Here is a 21,747-nt window from a genome sequence, read left to right as displayed (position 1 = left end):
AGAACGGATAAACTGTAATATAGCCATATAATGAAATGCTACCCACCAGTAAAAAAAATAACATTGACAAACCTCAAAATAATTATGCTGAATGAAAAACAGTCTCAAAATAATTCATACTATATGATCCTACTTATGAAATTCAAATAATCTATGGTGGCAAAGATCAGATCGATGGTTGCCTCGGGTAGAAGGTACTGAGGAGAGAAGGTTGGGCTGCAAAGAAACACAAGAAATCCTTTGAGGATGAAAGATATGTTCTGCATCCTGATTGTGGTATGGTTTCATGGCTGTATACAACTGTCAAGATCATCAAATTTTAAATGGATGAAATTGATTATATATAAATCATTCTTCAATAGAGTTGATTTTAAAGAACAATAGCCAGAGGGGAAAAGATACACTACAAACAATGGTATGAATGACAGCAGACCTCACAAGAGAAACCAGGCCAGGCCAAAAAATGACAAAATGACATCTTTATAAGTAACGAAAGAAAAAAACAAAACAAACAAAAAACTTCTCTCAACCCAGAATTATTTATCAATCAAAAATACCCTTCAGAAATAAGGGTGAAAGACATCTCAGATAACAAAAACTGAACTTAATGCTGGCAGACCCTAAACAGAAATGTTAAGGGAAGTTTTCTAGACAAATGGGAGATGAACCTATATGGAAATCTGGACCTTAAAAAAGAAAAGCAGAGAGTAGTGGGGATGTTAAATATGTAGGCAAATAGAAAATCTACTTTTTGTGCTCCTTTTAAGTTTATTTTTTTTATGATTTTATTTATTTATTCATTAGAGACACAGAGAGGGAGAGAGAGAAAGAGAGAGAGAGGCAGAGAAACAGGCAGAGGGAGAAGCAAGCTCCATGCAGGGGGCCCGACGTGGGACTCGATCCCGGGTCTCCAGGATCAGGCCCTCGGCTGAACGCGGCGCTAAACCGCTGAGCCACCTGAGCTGCCCTTAAGTTAAGTTTAAACTGACAATTTATATTTCATTAGATCGTGGAATCTATACTGAATGTAGGTATAAAATACATGACAAAATAGCACAAAGACTGGGTGGGGAGGCAAATAGTTCTTACATTTTACATGAAGGTACAACTAAGTCAACTGTGAAGAGTTACAGATGCATACTATAATCCGTAGATTAACTGCTTAAAAAAACAGGGATAGGTAAAAATTCAATAAAGGAATTAAAGTAGATACTAAAAAAACCAATTAATTATCGAAAGAAATTAAGAAGAGAGGTACAGAGAAACAAAAGGGAAAATAATAAGATGACATAAACACAGCCATACCAATGATTATATTATATTTAAATGGACTACAATTAATTTTTTTTAGATTTTATTTATTTGAGAGAGTATGAGAGAAAGAGAGTGCACAAGCAGGGGTGGGGACGGAGAGAGAGGGACAAGAGATTCCCCACTGAGCAGGGAGCCCGATGCGGGGCATGATCCCAGGACCCTGAGAGATCATGACCTGAGCTGAAGGCAGACACTTAACCTACTGAGCCACCCAGAAGCCCCTAAATACTCCAATTAAAAAAGTAGAAATAAACTGGATAAATAGCAAGACTCAAATATACGCTGTCTATAAGAACTGAACTATAAATATAAGGACATGGTGAAAACTAAAGGAAGAAAGTAGATATATCATGCAAACAATAAGCAAAAGAAAGACAGGCTATATTAGTAGCAAAGTAAGCAACAAATCAAAGGGTCTAACCAGAGATAGTGAAAGATATTTCATAATGGTAGAAGGACAAAGAAGATATAACAGTGATAACTGTTTATGTACCTAATGATAGAACTTCAAAATGTATAAAGCAGGGCAGCCCCAGTGGCGCAGCAGTTTAGCGCTGCCTGCAGCCCAGGGCATGATCCTGAAGTCCCAGGATCGAGTCCCACATCAGGCTCTCTGCATGGAGCCTGCTCCTCCCTCTGCCTGTGTCTCTGCCTCTCTCTCTCTCTCTGCATCTCTATGAATAAATAAAATCTTTAAAAAAAAATTTTTTTAAATGTATAAAGCAAAAATTCACAGAATTAAAGCAAACAATAAACAAATTCGCAATAATACTTGGAGTTCAACACCCCACTCTCAGTAAGTGGTAGAAAAACCAGAGTAAAAAAATCAGTAAGGATCTAAAAGATTTGAACAGTACTATTATACTAACTTGATCTGACCAATAATTATAGAATATTATAATCAACAAGTACAGAATGCTCTATTTAACTGCAACTGAAACATTCACCAAGAAAGACTTTGTGCTGAATCATAAAATAAATTCAATAAAATTAAAAATTGACATTCTACTGAGTAGTACCTGATTATACTGGAATTAAGTTAGAAATTTAAAAAAGGAAAAATAGAAAGTATTTCTAATTGAATAGTAAAGAAAACATGCTATCGCAAAATTTGTAGGATAAAGCCAAAGCAGTGCATAAAGAGAAATTTAAGCTTTAAATGTTTATATTTAGAAACAGAAGAAAGGTTTAAACTCAATAGTGTTAAGTTTATAACTTCAGGAAAAAAAAGAGACTAAACTCAAAGTATAATGGAGAAATAAGAGAAAGTCAATGAAATAGGAAACAGAAAAATTACAAAGCAAAAAATTGGATTTTCAAAAATATTAATAATTTTGATAAATCTCTAGCAAGATGATCATGAAAAAGAGAGATAAAATACAAATGACCAATTTTAAGAATGAAAACAGAGCCTATTAGTATACATTCTACTGATAATAAGGGGAAAATAAGGTATATAGATTTGTATTACGTGAACTTAAGCAAAGCTGTAATTTCATTTCCCAGCATTCACAGAGCACAGCTCTGGTTGAGTCATTATGGGTGCTATTTGAAAGGCAGAAGTAAGTCAACTCAGAAAGTTGGTTCAGGGCATGAAGTGCAATTTGCAGCTCAAGCATACTGTCACTTATCTTCTGGCTCACCTGCTAGTATGGAGCAGTTCCTGCTAGATTTCCTCCTTCGGCTTTTCTGACTCCCAACCAGGTGTATATTTAATATTGTTACAATAGAGCACCTCAGTAATCAAAGCTGTAAGTCTTAGAAGCAATGAGAGCCCACCATGGGTTCCAGTCTATCCTCATGGGGTTCTAGCTCATCCTCACAGGTTATAATTTGTCCTTGTTTCCACCACTTCATCTTTTCTTCCTGAATTGCCTTCACTATTGATTTCAGTCTCCAGAACTAGACATGAAATCAACAGCCTCACATGAATCCTTTAGTCAGCTTGCACATTTGTATTAGGTCAAATCCCAGTTTGACAATTTAGAAGAAATGGACAAATTTTTTGAAGGACAAGCTACCAAAGCTTACTTAAGAAAAAATAGAGGGGCATCTGGGTGGTGCAGTTGGTTAAGTATTTGACTCTTTGTTTTGGCTCAGGTCTTAATCTCAGGGTGGTGAGATCAAGTACCAAGTCAGGCTCTGTGCTCAGCAGGGAGTCTGCTTAGAGTTTCTCTTGTCCCTCTCCTTCTGCCACTCCCCCCAACCCACTAGTGCACTCTTGCTCTCTCTCTCTCTCTCTCTCTCTCAAATAAGTAAATAAACCTTTAGAAAAGAAAAACAGATAACCTGATTAGATAGCCCTACACTTATTTTTAAATCAATGGAACAGAGCTGAGAAATAGATTCACACATACATAGCAAAATAATTTTCAACAAAGGTACCAAAATAACTCAATGAAAAGAAAACTTAACAAGTGGTGCCAGAATAACTATATATAGTTATATATAACTAGTTATATATAACTATATATATAGTGTGTATATATATATAGTTATATATATAGTGTATATAGTTATATATATATAAAACTATATATATACTCAACCTCTGACACTATATATACACAAAATTACTTCAATATGGATCATACATTTAACTATTTTCTGAAAGAAAAATAGGAGAAAACCTTTGCTCTTTGGCATAAGCAAAGATTTCTTAAGACACAGAACACATGATCCATAAAAGAAAAACTTGACAAGAGGACTTCGTCAAAATTAAAACTTCTGCTTATCAATAGAAACTATAAAGAAAACTGAAAGGCAAAATAGAAGAAAATACTCAAAATGCATGTATCTGGTAAAGAACTATACAGCATTAATAAAACAACAATAAATCAAAAACTGAGCAAAAGTGCTCGCTTCAGCAGCACATAATACTAAAAAAAAAAAAAAGAAAGAAAAGAAAGAAAAAGAAAAAAACCTGAGCAAAGGACTTGAAAAGACACTGCACAAAAGATAAACCAAGGACCAAGAGGCACACAAAAAGGCACTCCACATCATTAGTCATTAGAAAAATGCAAATTAAAGATGTGAGATAGTATTTCAGACTTGGTAGGATGATTAAAATTAAAATACTGACCATACCAAATGTTGGTAAAGATATGGAAATACTGGAATTCTCATTCGTTGATGGTGAAAGTGTAAAACGGTAGATCACTTTTTAGGAAAACAATTTGGGTATTATAAAGTTAAATACAAACATATCTAACCTAGAACCCACCTATTCTATTCTTAGCTATGTTCCCCCAAAGAATCATTCATCCATAAAAAGATTTGTATAAGGAGTATTTATATTTCATTCCTAATAGCCCCAAACTAGAAATAACTCCAATGTCCATCAGAAAAGGAAATAAACACTGGTATAATCATATCAAGAATAGGGATCCCTGGGTGGCGCAGCGGTTTGGCGCCTGCCTTTGGCCCAGGGCGCAATCCTGGAGACCCAGGATCGAATCCCACGTCGGGCTCCCGGTGCATGGAGCCTGCTTCTCCCTCTGCCTGTGTCTCTGCCTCTCTCTCTCTCTCTCTCTCTCTCTGTGTGTGTGACTATCATAAAAAAAAAAAAAAAAAAAAAATCGTATCAAGAATAAACTATCAATACATGTAACCATATGTATGAATCTCAAAACATTATGTTGAGTGAAAGTAACAGATACTCTGGTGAGTACCCACGTTATGATTCCATTTACATGAAGCTTAGTAATAGATGAAACTAATCTATGGTGATAAAAATCAGGAAACTTAACACCTATTGAAGGTTGGAATTAACTGGTAGTTCCTGAGGTGACAGAAATATACTACATCTTGAGAAGGGTACTGATTAAACAGGATTATTCATTTGTCAAAACTCAGCAAATTCCATACCTAAGGTTTATACACTTCATTCCATGTAAATTTTATCTCACTATAAAAAGAAAAAAAGTTCACTTATGAAAATTTCAAGTCATTAATAGGATGAAGTTGTATTTTTCAAAGAAGCATATTTTTAAGAAAATCCCAAGAGGAAAAAAAAAAATCCCAAGAGGACTTTAATCCCTTAAGATTTAATGAGGACTTTACATTTAAAAGTAAAACTTTAGATATCCTTTCAAATTTATTAACATGAATATTGCTCCGAATGTAAGAACTGCTCTGAAATGAAATGTCAGGAACTTCAACAGAGTACTACTGTGGGCCTCTCTTTCCATTTACTACAAATTGATTTTGTGATGCTAGAAACTTTAAGCAGAATGCCAATGGACTAAAGACTTAAAGAGAAATGGAAAAAGGTAACAGGAAGTAAAAAAAAAAAAAAAAAAAAGAAAAGAAAAGAAAAGAAAAGAAAAATATATTAAAAGGAAGGCATCATACCTGTTGGGAGAGGTATATATATCCTCTTTTCTAATCTCCTTCTCAAAGCTTCATCAATGTCCCATGGGAAATTAGTAGCGGCCAATACCATAACCATTTTGGAAGGATCATCATTCTCTAAAGCTCCTCCAACTCCTATACACAATAAGGGGAAAAGGTGTTTTTCTTATAGTACCTTATTCTCTCATTCAACTAACATTTCTAAGCATCAGCCAGAGAATTTGTAATAGTCTCAATGACGAAAATAATGCCATCCTTCTGACCTCAGTATGATGTTAGAACCCGACGCATCAACAGTTAACTACAAAACAAAGAGGTAATAGAATTCATATAATCTATTACAGGATTCTAATCCAATAAGAAAACCCATCTTTTTCTGAAGAAAATGAATATGTAGTTGCTCTGAAAAGGCATGGGAGATTATGCTGTTTTATCCCTTTTTTAAATCATGAAGTCCCTCAAAAAAAAAATTATTTTAGTTGTTAGTTTAATTTATTTTCTCAAGAACAGAAGAAGGTTCACTTTTACTAATGTACTAGCATGCAATCATAATATACTGCAAACATTTTTCTCCTTCAAACTTCTAAGTGACTTGAAAAAAATAAACAAAAAATTTGAGAATGAACCTAATAGTACTGAAAATACCACTTTTTTTATACCAAATCAAACATATGTACCTTGAGTCTACTTTTTCAGAACCAAAGTTTTAGAATACAAAGCTTCAGGTTACCCAATGGAAACTCTGGAAAATGTGCAGTAAAACAAAACAAAACAAAACAAAAAAATCCCAAAACATCAAAAACTAACAAACTTTATTGCTAAAAGTTTGTATTTGTGACCTGGCACAACAAAGTAGTGACTTTAAAGCAACTCAGTTCAATATGGTATTTTCCTAATAAATTATTACTAAACTCCTGTTTCAATCACTATCACAAAGAATCAAGCTATCCAATTAATAATCAACAGTAGTCACAAATACCCCTTGATGAAATTCAGCTGACTAAATTTATATTCAGTGATATTTTTAAAACAACTAATGTGTTTCTCCTCTAGATCCTTCCCTCAACATATAACATAGTCACTTCTTTCTCTCATACTTTAGCAGAAATTAAAATGATAAACTCATTAAGGGAAGGGACTCATACCACACTGATTTATGTATCCTTACAGTGCCTGACACTATATATGACACACACTGTAAGTATTCGGTAAGTATCCAAAGTTTCTGTATAACCATAGCGGTTTTGAAACAACACATTCTAGATTTTTTTTTTTTTAAAGATTTTATTTATTTATTCATAGACACAGAGAGAGAGAGAGAGAGAGGCAGAGACACAGGCAGAAGGAGAAGCAGGCTCCATGCAGGGAGCCCGATGTGGGACTCGATCCCGGGTCTCCAGGATCACACCCCAGGCTGCAGGCGGCGCCAAACCGCTGCGCCACCAGGGCTGCCCGATTTTTTTTTTTTTTTAAACACATTTTACTTTTGCCACACAACGACCACAGTAATAAAGCTCTAAAGGCAGCTCTGGCCCATTACTCTCTTCCTTCAATGCCACTTCTTTGTCTGATTAAGTACCAAAGCTTCAAAGCCCAACTTGGCTGTTTCCTTCCATGACTCCCTTAGTCTGGGTGGTGCCTTTCCTACTGTGTTTTTACCACACCCAGAGTTTAGTTCTACCATACAATTTATGACGTATTGTTAAGTTGCCTGCTTCCCAACTACATCAGTAGTTCTACTTTTTGGTTCATGATCCTTTTATAATCTTTTTTTTTTTTTTTTTTTTTTTTTTTACTTTTATACTCTTAAGAATGACTGAGCTCCACAGAGCTTTTGTGTGTATGGAATAGATCTATCAATATTGGGATCCCTGGGTGGCGCAGCGGTTTAGCGCCTGCCTTTGGCCCAGGGCGCGATCCTGGAGACCCGGGATCGAATCCCACGTTGGGCTCCCGGTGCATGGAGCCTGCTTCTCCCTCTGCCTATGTCTCTGCCTCTCTCTTCTCTCTCTGTGTGTGTGACTATCATAAATAAATAAAAATTAAAAAAGAAAAGATCTATCCATATTTACTATTAGAAATCAAAACAGAATTTTTAATTCACTTTAAAGTAATAAATCTATTATTTATTAATATAAATAGCATTTTGTGGAAAATATAATTTTTCAAAACCAAAAATAATTAGTAAAAACAGTGGCATTTCCTTACATTTTTGTAAAACTCTTTAATGTCTGACTCAACAGAGAATAGCTAGATTCTCCTATCTGCTTCCGCTTTCCATCTATTATGGCATCCCAAATGTCTTGTGGCCTCTGAAACACTTCACTGTATTCTCATGAGAGAATGAGAATGAAAAAGGGCAAATAAAGTCTTGCTATTATCATGAAAATGATTTACCCTTGCAGACCTTTTAAAAGGGCCTTAAAGATCCCTGGGGCCCTGGACCACATCTTTGGAACCTCTGCAGTCCTAGTAAACCCCTTACCAGCCATGACATTCCTTTTCTTTGTAACCTCAGAACTTAGAATGGTACATGATTCACAACATGTATGCAATAAATGCTATCTCGGTGCATGAACAAACTGAACAAGTGGGTGGATGAACAAATGATTACAAATAAATTCAGGCTGCCTTTTAGTCCACTCACTGAGAATTTCCACCAATATGAATCTACACAAAATTCAAAAAGGAAATATAACAGCTTGTGGACAGTAATTAAATATCAATTACCATCCATCTGAATGAGTAGTTCAGACTTGACTCTGCGACTTGCCTCATGTTCATCTGAGGTTCCTCTTCGACTACAGATAGAATCTATTTCATCGATGAAGATCGTAGTGGGCGCATAAAATCTAGCCTTTGTAAAAAAACATTTTAAAGAAACCATTCAATAAGCTCATAAAATAATCTGAATTTTTTAATGCCATTTCCTCCTCCTAAAATAATGGTAAAAAAAAAAAAAAAAGCAGAAATTTCTCACTGCTTTAATGCCACCATTTGATTGCTGACAGAGATTAAATCATTTATATCAGAAAATGGATATTTCTAAAAATAAAAGTTAGATGGTTGGTGAAGGTGGATGACAGATACATGGGGATTCATAGTACTATTATTTCTACTTTTGTGTTTGAAAATTTCCTAATATAAATCTTCTTAAAGATAAATTATCAATCTCCATCTTCAAATACATATTCTTAAATAACTACTGCAAGTCCCTAATGAAAAAGGAAAACTTTAACGATAGGTCAATTTCTGATTTTTATATATTTTTTTAAAGATTTTGTTTATTCATTTGAGACAGAGACTGAGAGAGAGAACATAAGCAGGAGGGAAAGGGAGAAGCAGGCTCCCCACTGAGCCGGGAGCCTGATATGTGACTCGATCCCAGGACCCAGGGATCATGACCTGAGCCAAAGACAGATGCTTAACCATCTGAGCCACCCAGGTGCCTAATTTCTGATTTTTAAAATATATACTAAAATATACTCAGCTCAACCAGCTCATTAGAAATCCTGAAATATCAAACCATACATATTACTTCCAAAGTGTCTTCCACCCTCACTGGATAAGCTGCCCTTATCTCAGAGAGGAAGAAACACTGAAGACACATCAACCCTCCAAAAAAGCCACCACCCTATACCTTACTCATGTGTCAAGAACTGTTCAACTACAACTCCATTAGTCCTTTTAAAAACAGATCCCAGGACACCTGGGTGGCTTAGCAGTTGAGCGTCTGCCTTTGGCTCAGGGCATGATCCTGGAGTCCCAGGATCGAGTCCCACATTAGGCTCCCTGCATGGAGCCTGCTTCTCCCTCTGCCTGTGTCTCTGCCTCTGTGTGTGTGTGTGTGTGTGTGTGTGTGTCTCATGAATAAATAAATAAAATCTTAAAAAAAAAAAACAAAAACAGATCCCTAGGTAAATGGATATAAAAGGGATATCATTCGCCTACAGAAACAGTACTTTGAAATCTGAATATATCATCACTCACCATTTCAAACAACAGACGGACTAACTTCTCAGATTCACCTCTATATTTAGATGTCAGTGTAGAAGATGAAACATTGAAGAATGTTGTGCCACATTCAGTGGCAACAGCTTTAGCTAGCATAGTCTTACCAGTGCCCGGGGGTCCAACCATCAGTACACCCTGAAATTTCAAAATCTGTATTAAATGTTTTATCAAATTAAAATGTATTCTTATAAAATATCATCAGCTATTGATGTACATTAAAAATTTCCCCATGAAAAAAGAAACTCAACTGTCACCATGTCACTCATGGTGCATTTGACATGAGTATCATTTCACAGATTAAAAAAAAATGCAGACTGATTTCACAAAATACCTCAAATGAGAGGTACTCAGGGATGGGCTAACAAAAGGCCCAGACAGTAAGAAATCTTCTGATATATTTAAAAAGAACCTACCCAATTTTCTACCTGGAAGAAGGTAAGTATGTATAGTCTTGAGCATGGCTTAAGAGTGACTGCTCTGTTTAAACATAATGAAATTAAGACATTTCCTACCACATCTAGTAGAATTATACATTCCTTGCCCTTCAAAGAGACAAAACCTGTCTTCCACAAAACATAATACACAGTTTTTAAACAAAGTAGAGATCACTTATTAGTTAAGAAGGTAACTAAAATCCAGTGGCAATTCAAGAATAATCAATTTAGCTAGCATTTTATCAGATTAATGTGCTAGACAATTAATAGTTCATATAAAACAGTGTTAGTAATGAAAGAGTCACTAAATATAGACTAAAAACTAAATTTTACTTACCATCTTTGAAAACAAACATATTGGCATATTTCTCACTAATTATTTTGATCACTTCATTTAGGCTTGGTATAATTCTCAGAGTCTTCACTGCTCTTTTTCCTTTATAGACTTCCTTAAACAATCTCATCCACACCCATATTATCACAATTTTAATTTAAATTCAAACTCTGTTCTAAGCTCCAGACCTGTTTCCAATTACTTACTAAATGCTTCTGTAAAAATAAATCAACTAGAAGTAAAAATTATTCAATAACACCAATCCTCTACTATTGAAGAATACTGGATTTTCTTCTCACACTTTCAATGGGAGTTCAGATACCCAGTGAACATCACATTTCTTTTGTATAATAGTTGGTAATCTTAAGAAGAATTCTGTCCTATTTATTTAATAGGTTTCTGGAGATTTAAATTTTGAAAATTATGCACATATAAAGTTTCACAAATTCAGAAACTGTCCAAACCCTTTTCTAGTGTGAAAATTAATGGAAGACTCCTTTAAAATAGAGCTACGAAGCCAGAAGGGGGAGCTCTCATGCTCTACAACTCTTAGTCAATTGCAGACCCAACTGGAAGAGACCTATCTTGCAAGTCTATGCTGTGTTAGCTACTATCGCCACCCCCTACCCTCCCCCTGGCAACAGCCTAGTCAACGAAAGAGTGTCATAACCCAGCCAATGAAAAACCATTACACTGTAACCTCACACTTTACTCAAATAGGCTTTTACTAACAACCTCCCAATTTTCCCTTTTCTCTATAAAAAAGAGTTTTCCTCTCCTCTGTTCTCCAGACTTGGCTATCGCTATAGCTTGTTTGTCCCAAATTGTAATTCTCTGCTATTCTCAAATAAGCCCATTTTTTGCTGATAAAATAACTGACAGCTTTTTTTTTTTAAGATTTTATTTATTCATGAGACACAGAGAGAGAGAGAGGCAGAGACATAGGCAGAGGGAGAAGCAGGCTCCATACGGGAAGCCCAATGTGGGACTAGATCCTGAGCCAAAGGCAGACGCTCAACCGCTAAGCCACCCAGGCGTCCAGCGTCCCGTTTTGTTTTGTTTTAAGATTTTTTATTTATTCATGAGAGACACACACATAGAGAGGCAGAGACATAGGCAGAGGGAGAAGGAGGCTCCATGCAGGGAGCGTGATGACAGCTTTATTTTTAAGGTTTACACTACCTATAGAATTCTGACACCCAGAAAGAAGATTTGAAACACTACTTTAGTAACTGTTTTTTTGCTCTGCAAGGAGCTTATAACTGAGATGGATTTTGAAAACTAAAAACAACTAATAGTATAAGCACAGCTATAGCAAAATTCATTATTTCTCTAATGTCCCCTTTAAATGCCCTCTCTGTTCCTGTAATGTCTTTCATGTGGGCACCTCCAATAGGAGTTAATTTCCAACATCAGTCTCTGTACATAGATAGAATCACACAGTACAATATTTATAAATTTCAGCTCCTCATGAATTATTCTTTCAATTATCTCCTCTATTTCCTATATCTCCTTCTCTATTGGCTCTTTCCCCCAGTATATAAACATACTTAAATCTGTCCTGTTTAAAAAAAAAAAAAAATCCTTTGCTCAACCCTACGAATCCCCTTTATACTATCCACTTTTTACCTTCTCAGCCAACCTTCTTTAAAAATTTCATGCTTACTAGTTTTTCTTTTTGAGCTACAATCTGAGTTCTGCCTCCACTAATTCATTAAAACTACCTAATTTACTAATCCAGTGGTCACTTTTCATCCCATATCTTCTTTCCTTCTCCCTGACCTCTGCTGGTGCTGTTACCTGATGTTCATTCCCTTCTTCCTGAAGTGCTTCCTCCCTATGTTAGTTCTATGACACTGTTCTTCCCTGATGCTCCTCCTACTCATGACTCTCTTCACTGCCTTTCAGGTTTCCTCCTCCCCTGCCCTTTATATTCTTGAAGCAATTCCAAACCGTTTGCTCTTTTTCCTTTATAGACTTCCTTAAACAATCTCATCCACACCCATATTATCACAATTTTAATTTAAATTCAAACTCTGTTCTAAGCTCCAGACCTGTTTCCAATTACTTACTATTTACCTAAACATATTTTGTTTCTATTTAAATCTGCCCCTCTTCCCAATTTTCAGTACCAATTCATAGTGTATGCACCTTATATAATAAAGAATTTGACTGGTCTTTTTCCCCAGTTCCTGGGAAGAAAACTATAAATCCTCAGAATTTCCAAGTGACAGGAGTGCTTTTGTTGTTCATTTGAATCCCGAAATTTTATGTTGAGGTGACTCATGGTGGGCCCCTATACAGTTTATGCTAATGAGATGATTCAGGATGGTGGCTAGCCTTGCCAGAAAAGTCAACCATGGCATTAAAGAATTGGGGCTTTGAGCCATAGGATATCAACAAGACGTAGAGAAAGAAGGGAGACTGGAAACTGAGACACACAGGCAATGATTTAACCAATCATGACTATGTAATGAAATCCAATAAAAACCCTGGAAACTGAAGCTTGAGTAAGCAAGCTTCCCTGTTGCAATACTCTATGGATTGTCACACACCCAGGTGCTAGGAGGGTAGAGCATCATGATTCTATGTGCAGAAAACAACAGAAGTTTCATTTTCAGCATCCTCACAGATCTTGCCCTATGCATTTCTTCCTTTGGCTACTTCTGATTTGCCTCCTTTTGCTATGCTAAAACTGTAATTGTAAGTAGAATGCTTTCTTAAGTTATCTGAGTCATTCTAGAAAATTACCAAACCTAAGGGGGGTAGTAAGAAGCCCCAAATTTATAGCCAGCTGGCCAGAAGTGAGGGTGACCTGGGGATGCCCAAGTTTGCACTTGGCATCTGAAATAAGGACAATCACATGGAAAAGTACCTTCAACCTGTAAGATTTGGCCCAATTAGGGGTAGCTGGTGTCAGAAGTAATTGCATGCTCCTTCAGTTCAAGCCTGGAATTTGGGAGTAACATACCATCCGTCATAATGTTATCATTACCTTTTAAATATCTCTCATAAATCCACCCATTTTTCACTAGCCAATTACAAATGCCTTTGTTCAGATCCTCATTGTTCAGATCAACTCTTACAACAGCCTCTTCCTCAGATTTTTCATCAGCATCTATTTATGATCATTTCCAGTCCATCCTTCACAAGATGATTTTTCTATATGTGCAAATCACCTTCTTGGTAAAGGCTTACAAGGCTCATTAAGATAGGTTGGTTATACCTACCATGCCTGTCTTAAAACTTCTTTCAATACCTATTTTAAGACTTTTTTCTCTAATAAATATTGTTCTAAAAGTTATAATAAAAAGGGAATGTTACCAAAATTAGGTAAATCTATAAGAGTCCATAAAAGTTTTTAAGTTGTAGAAGACAATCAAAACGCTATGAGTATTCCAAGCTATTTGAGTAAATAGATACACAATTTCTCCTCATCTTAACTTTTAGGCATGTAAAACAAGGAAGAGATATTGAAAAGAGAAACAGACCTTCCTAGCTAATTCAGAAGAGTGTTTTATTTCACTCTATAGATCGGACTCAAGGAAGCCTTTGCCTAGGATGAAGACCAAAAAAAGTTCCAGGCAGCCATTGTTGGAAGGGTTTTTTTAATATGCTAAAATAAAAACAGTAGACTTAGGAACTAGTCCTGAGCAGGCTTTTTATTCTAAAGTGGAGGGCAATGTCTGAGAATTATACCAAGCCTAAATGAAGTGATCAAAATAATTAGTGAGAAATATGCCAACTTTTAGAAAGTATTTATTTGATCAAATATTTATTCTACAAGACTATCTACTATTTAATTTGCTTGTTAATTTATTTACAGAAACAGATACCTAGAAAATTCTTAAAGCTAATCCCTAGCCCGGCAAACTGAAGGCAAGTGACTTTACTAAAGACTGCAGTTTCAACACTCTGTTCCTCTCTTGCCATGCAGAGGAGACACACCTCAACTACAAATTCAAATCCAGGTATTTAGGGTGTAGAACACAGACCTCCCCCAACCTTCACTACTGTGTAACAAATGCATAAAGAAGCCCCAATGTTGTCATTCATTATCATGCAAGCATCATTTTTATACCTATTTTATTTTAATAAATGCTCACCTTCCATGGCCTTCTAATCCCTTTGAAAAAGTCAGGCATCCACATTGGAAGAACAACAGCTTCCCTTAGCAACTTCTTAGCTTCTTCCAGATCTGCTATGTCATCCCTTTACAAGAGTAGCAAAGTTTCATGCTTATTCACGGACACCTCTGACTTATGGTCAATACTACTTTTTTCAAGTTTTTTTATTCATGAAATTGTCATAGTAAGAGCACTATTTAATTAATACTGCATAAAATGATGAATGAAAATATACTGCAGTGATTAAATAGGACACGTTATTCAATTAACAACCTCTGTCAGTTATGTCAACATCAAGTAAACATGTAAAATGTCTTGGTTATATTCTGAAAGAAGAACTATCCTGTCAATTCTATACATGTATTAAGGAAGAAGTCACAATCATGGATAATAAGGCTCACACCAAGCCAACCATTACTGTTGTTACTTTAATTCAAGGACTGATAGACTTACCAATGAATGCTGGGATTCCTGGATACAATGTCTCTCTCCAGGGCTTCCACCAGATCCTTATCATACCCAGCACCATCAAATTTAGGAATTTCACCATCGCTCGCACCATCATGCATATTCTTCCTTCCCTAGAGACAGGTATAAAAAAAGCACTGGTCAATAACAAGATAATTTTAGTTAACATCACTGAGCTTTTGAAATATTATAATGTAATTATCTTAAAAGTAATTTTCTTTTTTTTAAGATTGTGTTTTCTGATTACTCAAATGCCACCCTCCCCTGTTGATTTCATCAGAAACCAATAAATTGGCCAACTGTATTATACACATCAAATTTATATCTTTGGAGGTATAGTTTCAAATAAGACTAAAATGATCCTTACTAGATACTTCTGGATTTGTGGGTGCAGGGAATTTCCACCACCACCAGAGAATATACAGAATATACCCAAACAACATTAATTTACTGAGAACCTACTACACGGCAATAAATCTCACATATATTATTATCTCATTTAATACAACAAGGTATGTATTGTTATCCTTATTTTTATAAATAAGGAACTAGGATTCAGGTGAAGTAATTTAAGCAAGTTCATAATTATTAAATGTCTGAGTAGAGATTTTAATGCAGCTTTTCCTGGCTCCCTGAGCCCATGGCCTTTGCATAACATCAGACCACTTCATGACTAACTTTTTAAAGCTTAAATGCTTTACAAACTATAATTCGCCAAAGCTAAGAAAGAGGCTACAGAGGAGGAAGGCCTTGGGACTCTGAACGGCATCTTGCAAAGCCTTTTCCCTGTTTTCACCCCCCAGGATTCAGGGTTTCTTCCTAGTAAAGTCCTTGGACCACATCATAAAGTGACTGTAATGATCATGGTAAAAGGATCTTTTTAAATAGTATTATTAAGACCACTAAAGCAATATACTTTATCCTAAATTCTTTATTTAATAATATGGTAGCTTTAAAAAACAATTACATGCTCTGGTTTCTATGGGTTCTGCCAAGATTTACTCAAGCTTTAAATGAAATGCGCTCCGTTGCTAGAGATAGTTAACCACTAGAACTACTTCAAGGGACAGGGCCAAATATCTCCCTAGAGCTTCAGCCCCACAGTTACTGCCTAATACTAAAATGAAAGAGAAAATAGTCAAAAAAATGCATGAATTTCCTAAGCTTAAGTCTGAAGAGAGAAAACAGAATGAACCTCTCTTACCACACTTCATCTGAGATAAACCGTAGGCTTGATCATAAGTGCTGACAGAGAACTAAAATGGCTCCCCTTGGGCAAATGCTCGAACTCATTAAGTAACTAGGTAAATGACCAAACAGTGCTCTTGGTGACTTGACACAAAAAATGAATATTTTACTGTTTCTGGGTGGCACAGTGACAATATTAGCTCAATTTTCAATAAGATTCTTATGTTTCAGATGATAGATACCAATACTGACAATATTAAAAAGAGTAAGTTTGTGTCATATCTACACAACAAACATAGTATCTACAAATTTAAAATAAGCTCAGCCTAGAATCACACTTTATAATACAGGTAGGAAAGGCTAAAAATCACATTCAAACAAATCACTGGAAATTCTCTAATCATTTTTAAAACTCTTCTGGAAATAAATCAACTAAAGAATGCAACAGAAACTGATATATCTAAGACTTAGCATAACTTGATTCAAATGGCATTATAATTTGAGACTTACCAAAAAAATAATTATTAAAAAATATAAGTAGACATCCATTTTAATAGGAATGTCCAGTGGTAGAAAAGACATGATAAGCACTGCCAAGGGAAAGAAAGAGCTGTACACTTATCTGAAAGTAGTAAGAATCAGAGGATTTAAAAGAATAATAAATATGTGAGCATATCTGTCTAATACATTTCAGTAGGTTTTATTAGTGAATAAAAATACAGTACCTGCCCTCAATTGACCATCTAGTCTAATAGGGGAAACAGTAACAAGTAAACAATACAAAAACATACATAATCATAAACTGTGAAATGCTATGAAAAAACTGAGTGGTCCATGTCATTAAAAGGTATTGAGCAAACAAAACACAGATTGGAGAGACAGGCAGAGAGAGGCCAGCTCACCTAGGGCCCAAAAGGCCAGAGGGAGAAGCTTGGACTTCATTCTAAATGAATCGGGAAATGGCAGGATCTAATTTACATTTTTAAATGACCCTTCTGCCTACTGTGTGGAAATAGGATAGGGTAGAGAACTAGAAGCAGAGAAAGAAAGTCTGCATTCTAGTAATACTCAAGGTCAAGCTTCTCAATTCACAGAAGAGGAAATATGGGTGTTAAATCAGTCAAATGACTTGTCCTAGGATCCAAAGTTTATCAAAGATAGAGATGAGATTTGAATACAAATTAAGTACTCCAAAAAAGATTCTGGGAACTCTTCCAAGTCAAAATGGTGAGATTATTAAACAACAGATTTAGGGAAACTAAAAATAATTAATTAATTTGGTTACATTGGGAAACCAACAAAAAAGGTGACCATCATCCTTCATAACAAATACTCACATACTCATCAAGGGCACTTGATGGAATGAGTACTGGGTGATATACTATATGTTGACAAATTGAATTTAAATAAAACAATGTAAAAAAAAAAAAAACAAATACTCAGATACACTACAATAGGGCATCAAACATAAGTAACTGTGGTTTCAGTTAATGAGCCAGATTAACTGTAATACTAATACCTAAAAGAGACTTAGTTTTCAGGCAATAAAAGATAACCTCACCCAAGATAGTACCTGAACAATTTATAATAATAATAAAAGCTGCAGTAACACTGAAATGATCTTAGAAATCTTTCTTTAGATTTCCACATTAACTGACAAAGGTCAACATTAGCAAGAATTAAAAAAAAAAAAAACATTAGCAAGAATTTGATATTTAGCATGCAGTCTGACCTTTTTCCTCATTAAAGAAAATATTTTAGCATCTTTTTACTAACGTCAAAATTACCTTTATCAAGAAAGCTTTGTTAATGAGCTTTCATTAGTATTGACTAATCATTCTATGTGAAAAAAATGAGGCTAAAATTAGTGACTAACCCAATATCATATAAAGTCAATGACACAAGTTGGCCTAAAGCACAAATAACGGTTTTTTGCATTTTATTGTATGTCTTCTCACACAGGCAGATTAAGTGAAAGACAGTCAGTTACTAGCTCTGGGTCTTGCATTTCAAATGACAAGTGAATTGCACCCAGAGAAGAATATCCAGGGCAATGAATGATTCAAAACCACATCATATAGAGGAAGATCAAGGACACTAGAGACATGTAAGCTGAAGAAGAAAACACTAGTGGAGCCACATGACCAACTGACCTATCTACCTCTATTTCCTCTATATCATTCCAAAGGAAAGAACCAGGACCAATAAAAAGTAACAAAAGACATAAATTTCAGATCAGCAAAACAATTTTCTGACAATGAGATCTGTTTAACAAAGTGGTCACTGCTCTTGCTAGGTAGTGAGCTACCCAACATCAGAATTACTAATTAGTAATAAATAAAAAGAAAAAAATCACTGGCCCACAGTCTCAGGGATGTCCAAGCTCAGCTCAACTCTGAGGTCAGTGACATTATGCTGGTAACTTGAAATAGTCAAAGTAGAAGTATTTACACCACAGAAATCAGCTTATGCTACAGACCAGGGCTCGATTTATTGTTTTGTTATGGCCTAGACTTAATAATAGGGAAAATGTTAATAATGCAGATGAAACTTAAAAGTATGTCATTTCTGCAGCTCTTACATTATAAATTGCACAAAAATTAAGAACTATACTTTTAGTCATCTATTAACTGCAACCATAAGTTGGCTACAGATATAAGAGATGAGCAAAAATCAGCAAAGGTATTCTGTGAGAGTCCATTAGTTCTACAGAATTTACAATAAAGAGTACAATATATTTAATTATTTATAAATTATGTACTATACATCATTTATATCAGATTTATAATAAATGTGTGAATGTGTATATACACACACTTTTTTCTGAAAACTATTCAACATTTACCAGTACACTACTAGTTGGATGATCATCATTCATCAAATAGTTTACCCATATGACAGTATCCTTTTCTTCATAAGAAAAAGAAAAGTTTTTCTCAAGTCACTGTTGATTTGTAGAATCACCTATCAACACTTCTCAATTCAGTTTACAGTATCTCTTCACATCAGACATCCCTACACTTAGTAATGAGAAGGAAAGTATTCAAAAAGGGCCATTTGTTACATATAACTCAATGAAATGAAGTCCTTTAAGTTTAACAACCTTAAATCAATTCTATGAATATAATTTACCATACTTTAATCTGAATTCTATTTAAAAGTATATACAGCTTTAATCATGAGATTATAATAGAAGCACTGCTCATTTCACTAAGAGTTAATTAACCATAAAGTCATAGTCTTAAAAATACTTGCGAATCAGAGCTTTGTGAATTAAATTTATTTTTGGTTACAATACAAAAACATTTCTTCTGCTACCTAATATTTTTAGATCATCTTTTATTTAATAAAAAAATGCATTTATTATTTCTATGTATATTTCTATACTAACTCTAGGCTCCAATAGTTTAAAAAATAATACATCAAATTTCCTCAGGTACATTCAAATAAGACTGAAAAATATAGCTGTCAAGGTCAATTGATTCATCTCACTCCCTCTCATCAATAAGAAAATATTCAACGTGAGGCCAAGAGTCACATTTTGTTAGTCTGTATTCCTAGTCCCTGCAGGTATGACTAAAACAAAGCACACACATAATAAAAATATGTTAATGTGATGGGATGAGCACTGGGTATTACAACTGATGAATTATTAAAAAGTATATCTGAAACTAATAATATACTATATGTTGGCTAACTGAATTTAAATTAAAATCAATCAATCAAAGGTGTGTCAAGTAAACAGGGTAAGAAACTGGCTTTGTGATGACTCTGTGGACCTCATGGAGAGAAAAATTGTAAGGGCTGAGCAATAGATTGCTATACAAAGTGATTGTTACTTGCTGAAAAACAGTATTTTTAAGCTTGGACCTCATCTGAAGCTTGTCAACAGTTTAAAAAAAAAAAAAAAAGAGGGGTGGGGAAGATTTAATCACTGCAAGAAAATGAAAGGGAACTCTTTTACAAGAAACAAGTATTCATGATATATTAAAATATGATAGTAATAAGCATTTTGAAACAAAAGGCTGTCTAGCATACTGATTAAAAGCTCAGGTGATAAAGAGTTCGACTCCTAGTTCCCCCACACACTTGCAGGTACGACTCTGGTGCCTCAATTTCTTCATATGTAGAACAGGGAAAATTATGCTGAGGTCATAAGAAGTATTTATAGGAATTAAATAAGCCAATCAATATATATATAAAACTTCAAAAAGGGGCTAGTACAGGTTAAGTGTACTCAAGGAAGATTAACATCTGCTACTGCTATTATTATTAGTTGCCCCATCACCCAGTTTGCAACACTAAATTAAAAAATCTAGATACTAAAAAAAAAAAAAAAAAAAAAAAAATTCTAGATACTAGGCTCCTGGGTGGCTCAGTGGTTGAGCCTCCACCTTTGGCTCAGGTCATGATCCCGGAGTTCTAGGACAGAGTCCTGCATCAGGATCCCCAGAGGGAGCCTGCTTTTCCCTCTGCCTAGGTCTCTGCCTCTCTCTGTCTCCCATGAATAAATAATTTTTTTTAAAAAATCCAGATACTAAAAAAAACAAAAAAAAAAAAAAAATCCAGATACTGAGAATCTTGGGTAAGATATATAATTTCTCTTGTCCTCACTTTTTTTTTTTTTTTTTTTTTTTACATCTATAAAGTTAAGTGGCTGGCTGAATTACAATGGCAGCTTTCAGACTTTTGACCACGACACAAAATAATAAGTTCGTTTGAGATCATGAGCTACTATACACCAATATATAATTACATAATTAAGCTTTTTTTTTTCTTAATCTGATTGCAATACACAGAACCAACGATACTGGGGACCACTGTACCTCTGAGGAGCCCTCCAGTACAAAGTACTCACTGTCAAAATAGCATATTCAAAGGCAGGGGGTATGTCAGTTTCACCTAAGCATTCTCAAACCCTACCACAGCCTTCAGTAAGTTTTAAGGACACTAAAATTCTAAAGGGCATTGAGTGCTCATAATAACCATAACTGAACCAAGTACACTTTTCAAATTCTAATAAACTCTGCATGAGTTTGTTTTTACAAATTGTAGTCCCCTTTGTGTCCAGAGTGACTCAAAAACCATCTTTTATCTTCAAACAACTGTAGAGTTCTTTTTTTTTTTTTAATAAAGGGCTTACTTTCCAGTGACATTCTGAGTACTTACATGTCAATGAAAGAATAAAATTTAGAAAATTATTTGGAAATTTTTAAGAGACAATTTGCAATCTCCAGAAGAATCTGACATTCAACAAATGCCGCCTCATTGCTTTGTTCTTTGCTTACAAATCACATTTAAAAATCAACATTTATTTAATTGTTCTCGGACTCCTTTCAAATCTAATCCCATTTTTAATCTAGTTAGGTACGGATAACTACATAATATGAAAAAATCCTAAAATAAAGAGGAAAAAGATTTGTGACTTCACAGATTCCATTCCAAGCTCCATGCTTTGACTCTATGACCTTGGGCGAAGGCCTCGGCTCTCTACCTCAGTTTCTTCATTTACAAG

General features: G+C 34.9%; 1 protein-coding gene across 9 annotated transcripts in view; it reads right to left on the bottom strand.

Moving 5' to 3' along the window:
• Nucleotides 1-21,747, bottom strand: part of KATNAL1 (katanin catalytic subunit A1 like 1) — a 114,407-nt gene that overhangs the window by 46,408 nt on the left and 46,252 nt on the right. For 8 of the 9 annotated variants that reach the window (XM_077868218.1, XM_077868219.1, XM_077868217.1 and 5 more), the window contains 5 exons: nt 15,030-15,157; nt 14,556-14,661; nt 9,658-9,816; nt 8,398-8,524; nt 5,668-5,802 (listed from right to left, as the gene is read on the bottom strand). In XM_077868218.1, coding sequence (XP_077724344.1) covers nt 5,668-5,802; nt 8,398-8,524; nt 9,658-9,816; nt 14,556-14,661; nt 15,030-15,157 — 655 coding nt within the window. The remainder of the gene's footprint in view (nt 1-5,667; nt 5,803-8,397; nt 8,525-9,657; nt 9,817-14,555; nt 14,662-15,029; nt 15,158-21,747) is intronic. The other variant, XM_077868220.1, reaches the window with a different exon arrangement.

This window comes from Canis aureus, chromosome 24 (genome assembly GCF_053574225.1).
Source record: "Canis aureus isolate CA01 chromosome 24, VMU_Caureus_v.1.0, whole genome shotgun sequence".
In the NCBI taxonomy this organism is placed as follows: domain Eukaryota; kingdom Metazoa; phylum Chordata; class Mammalia; order Carnivora; family Canidae; genus Canis; species Canis aureus.
This window is presented reverse-complemented; position numbering and strand designations above follow the sequence as displayed.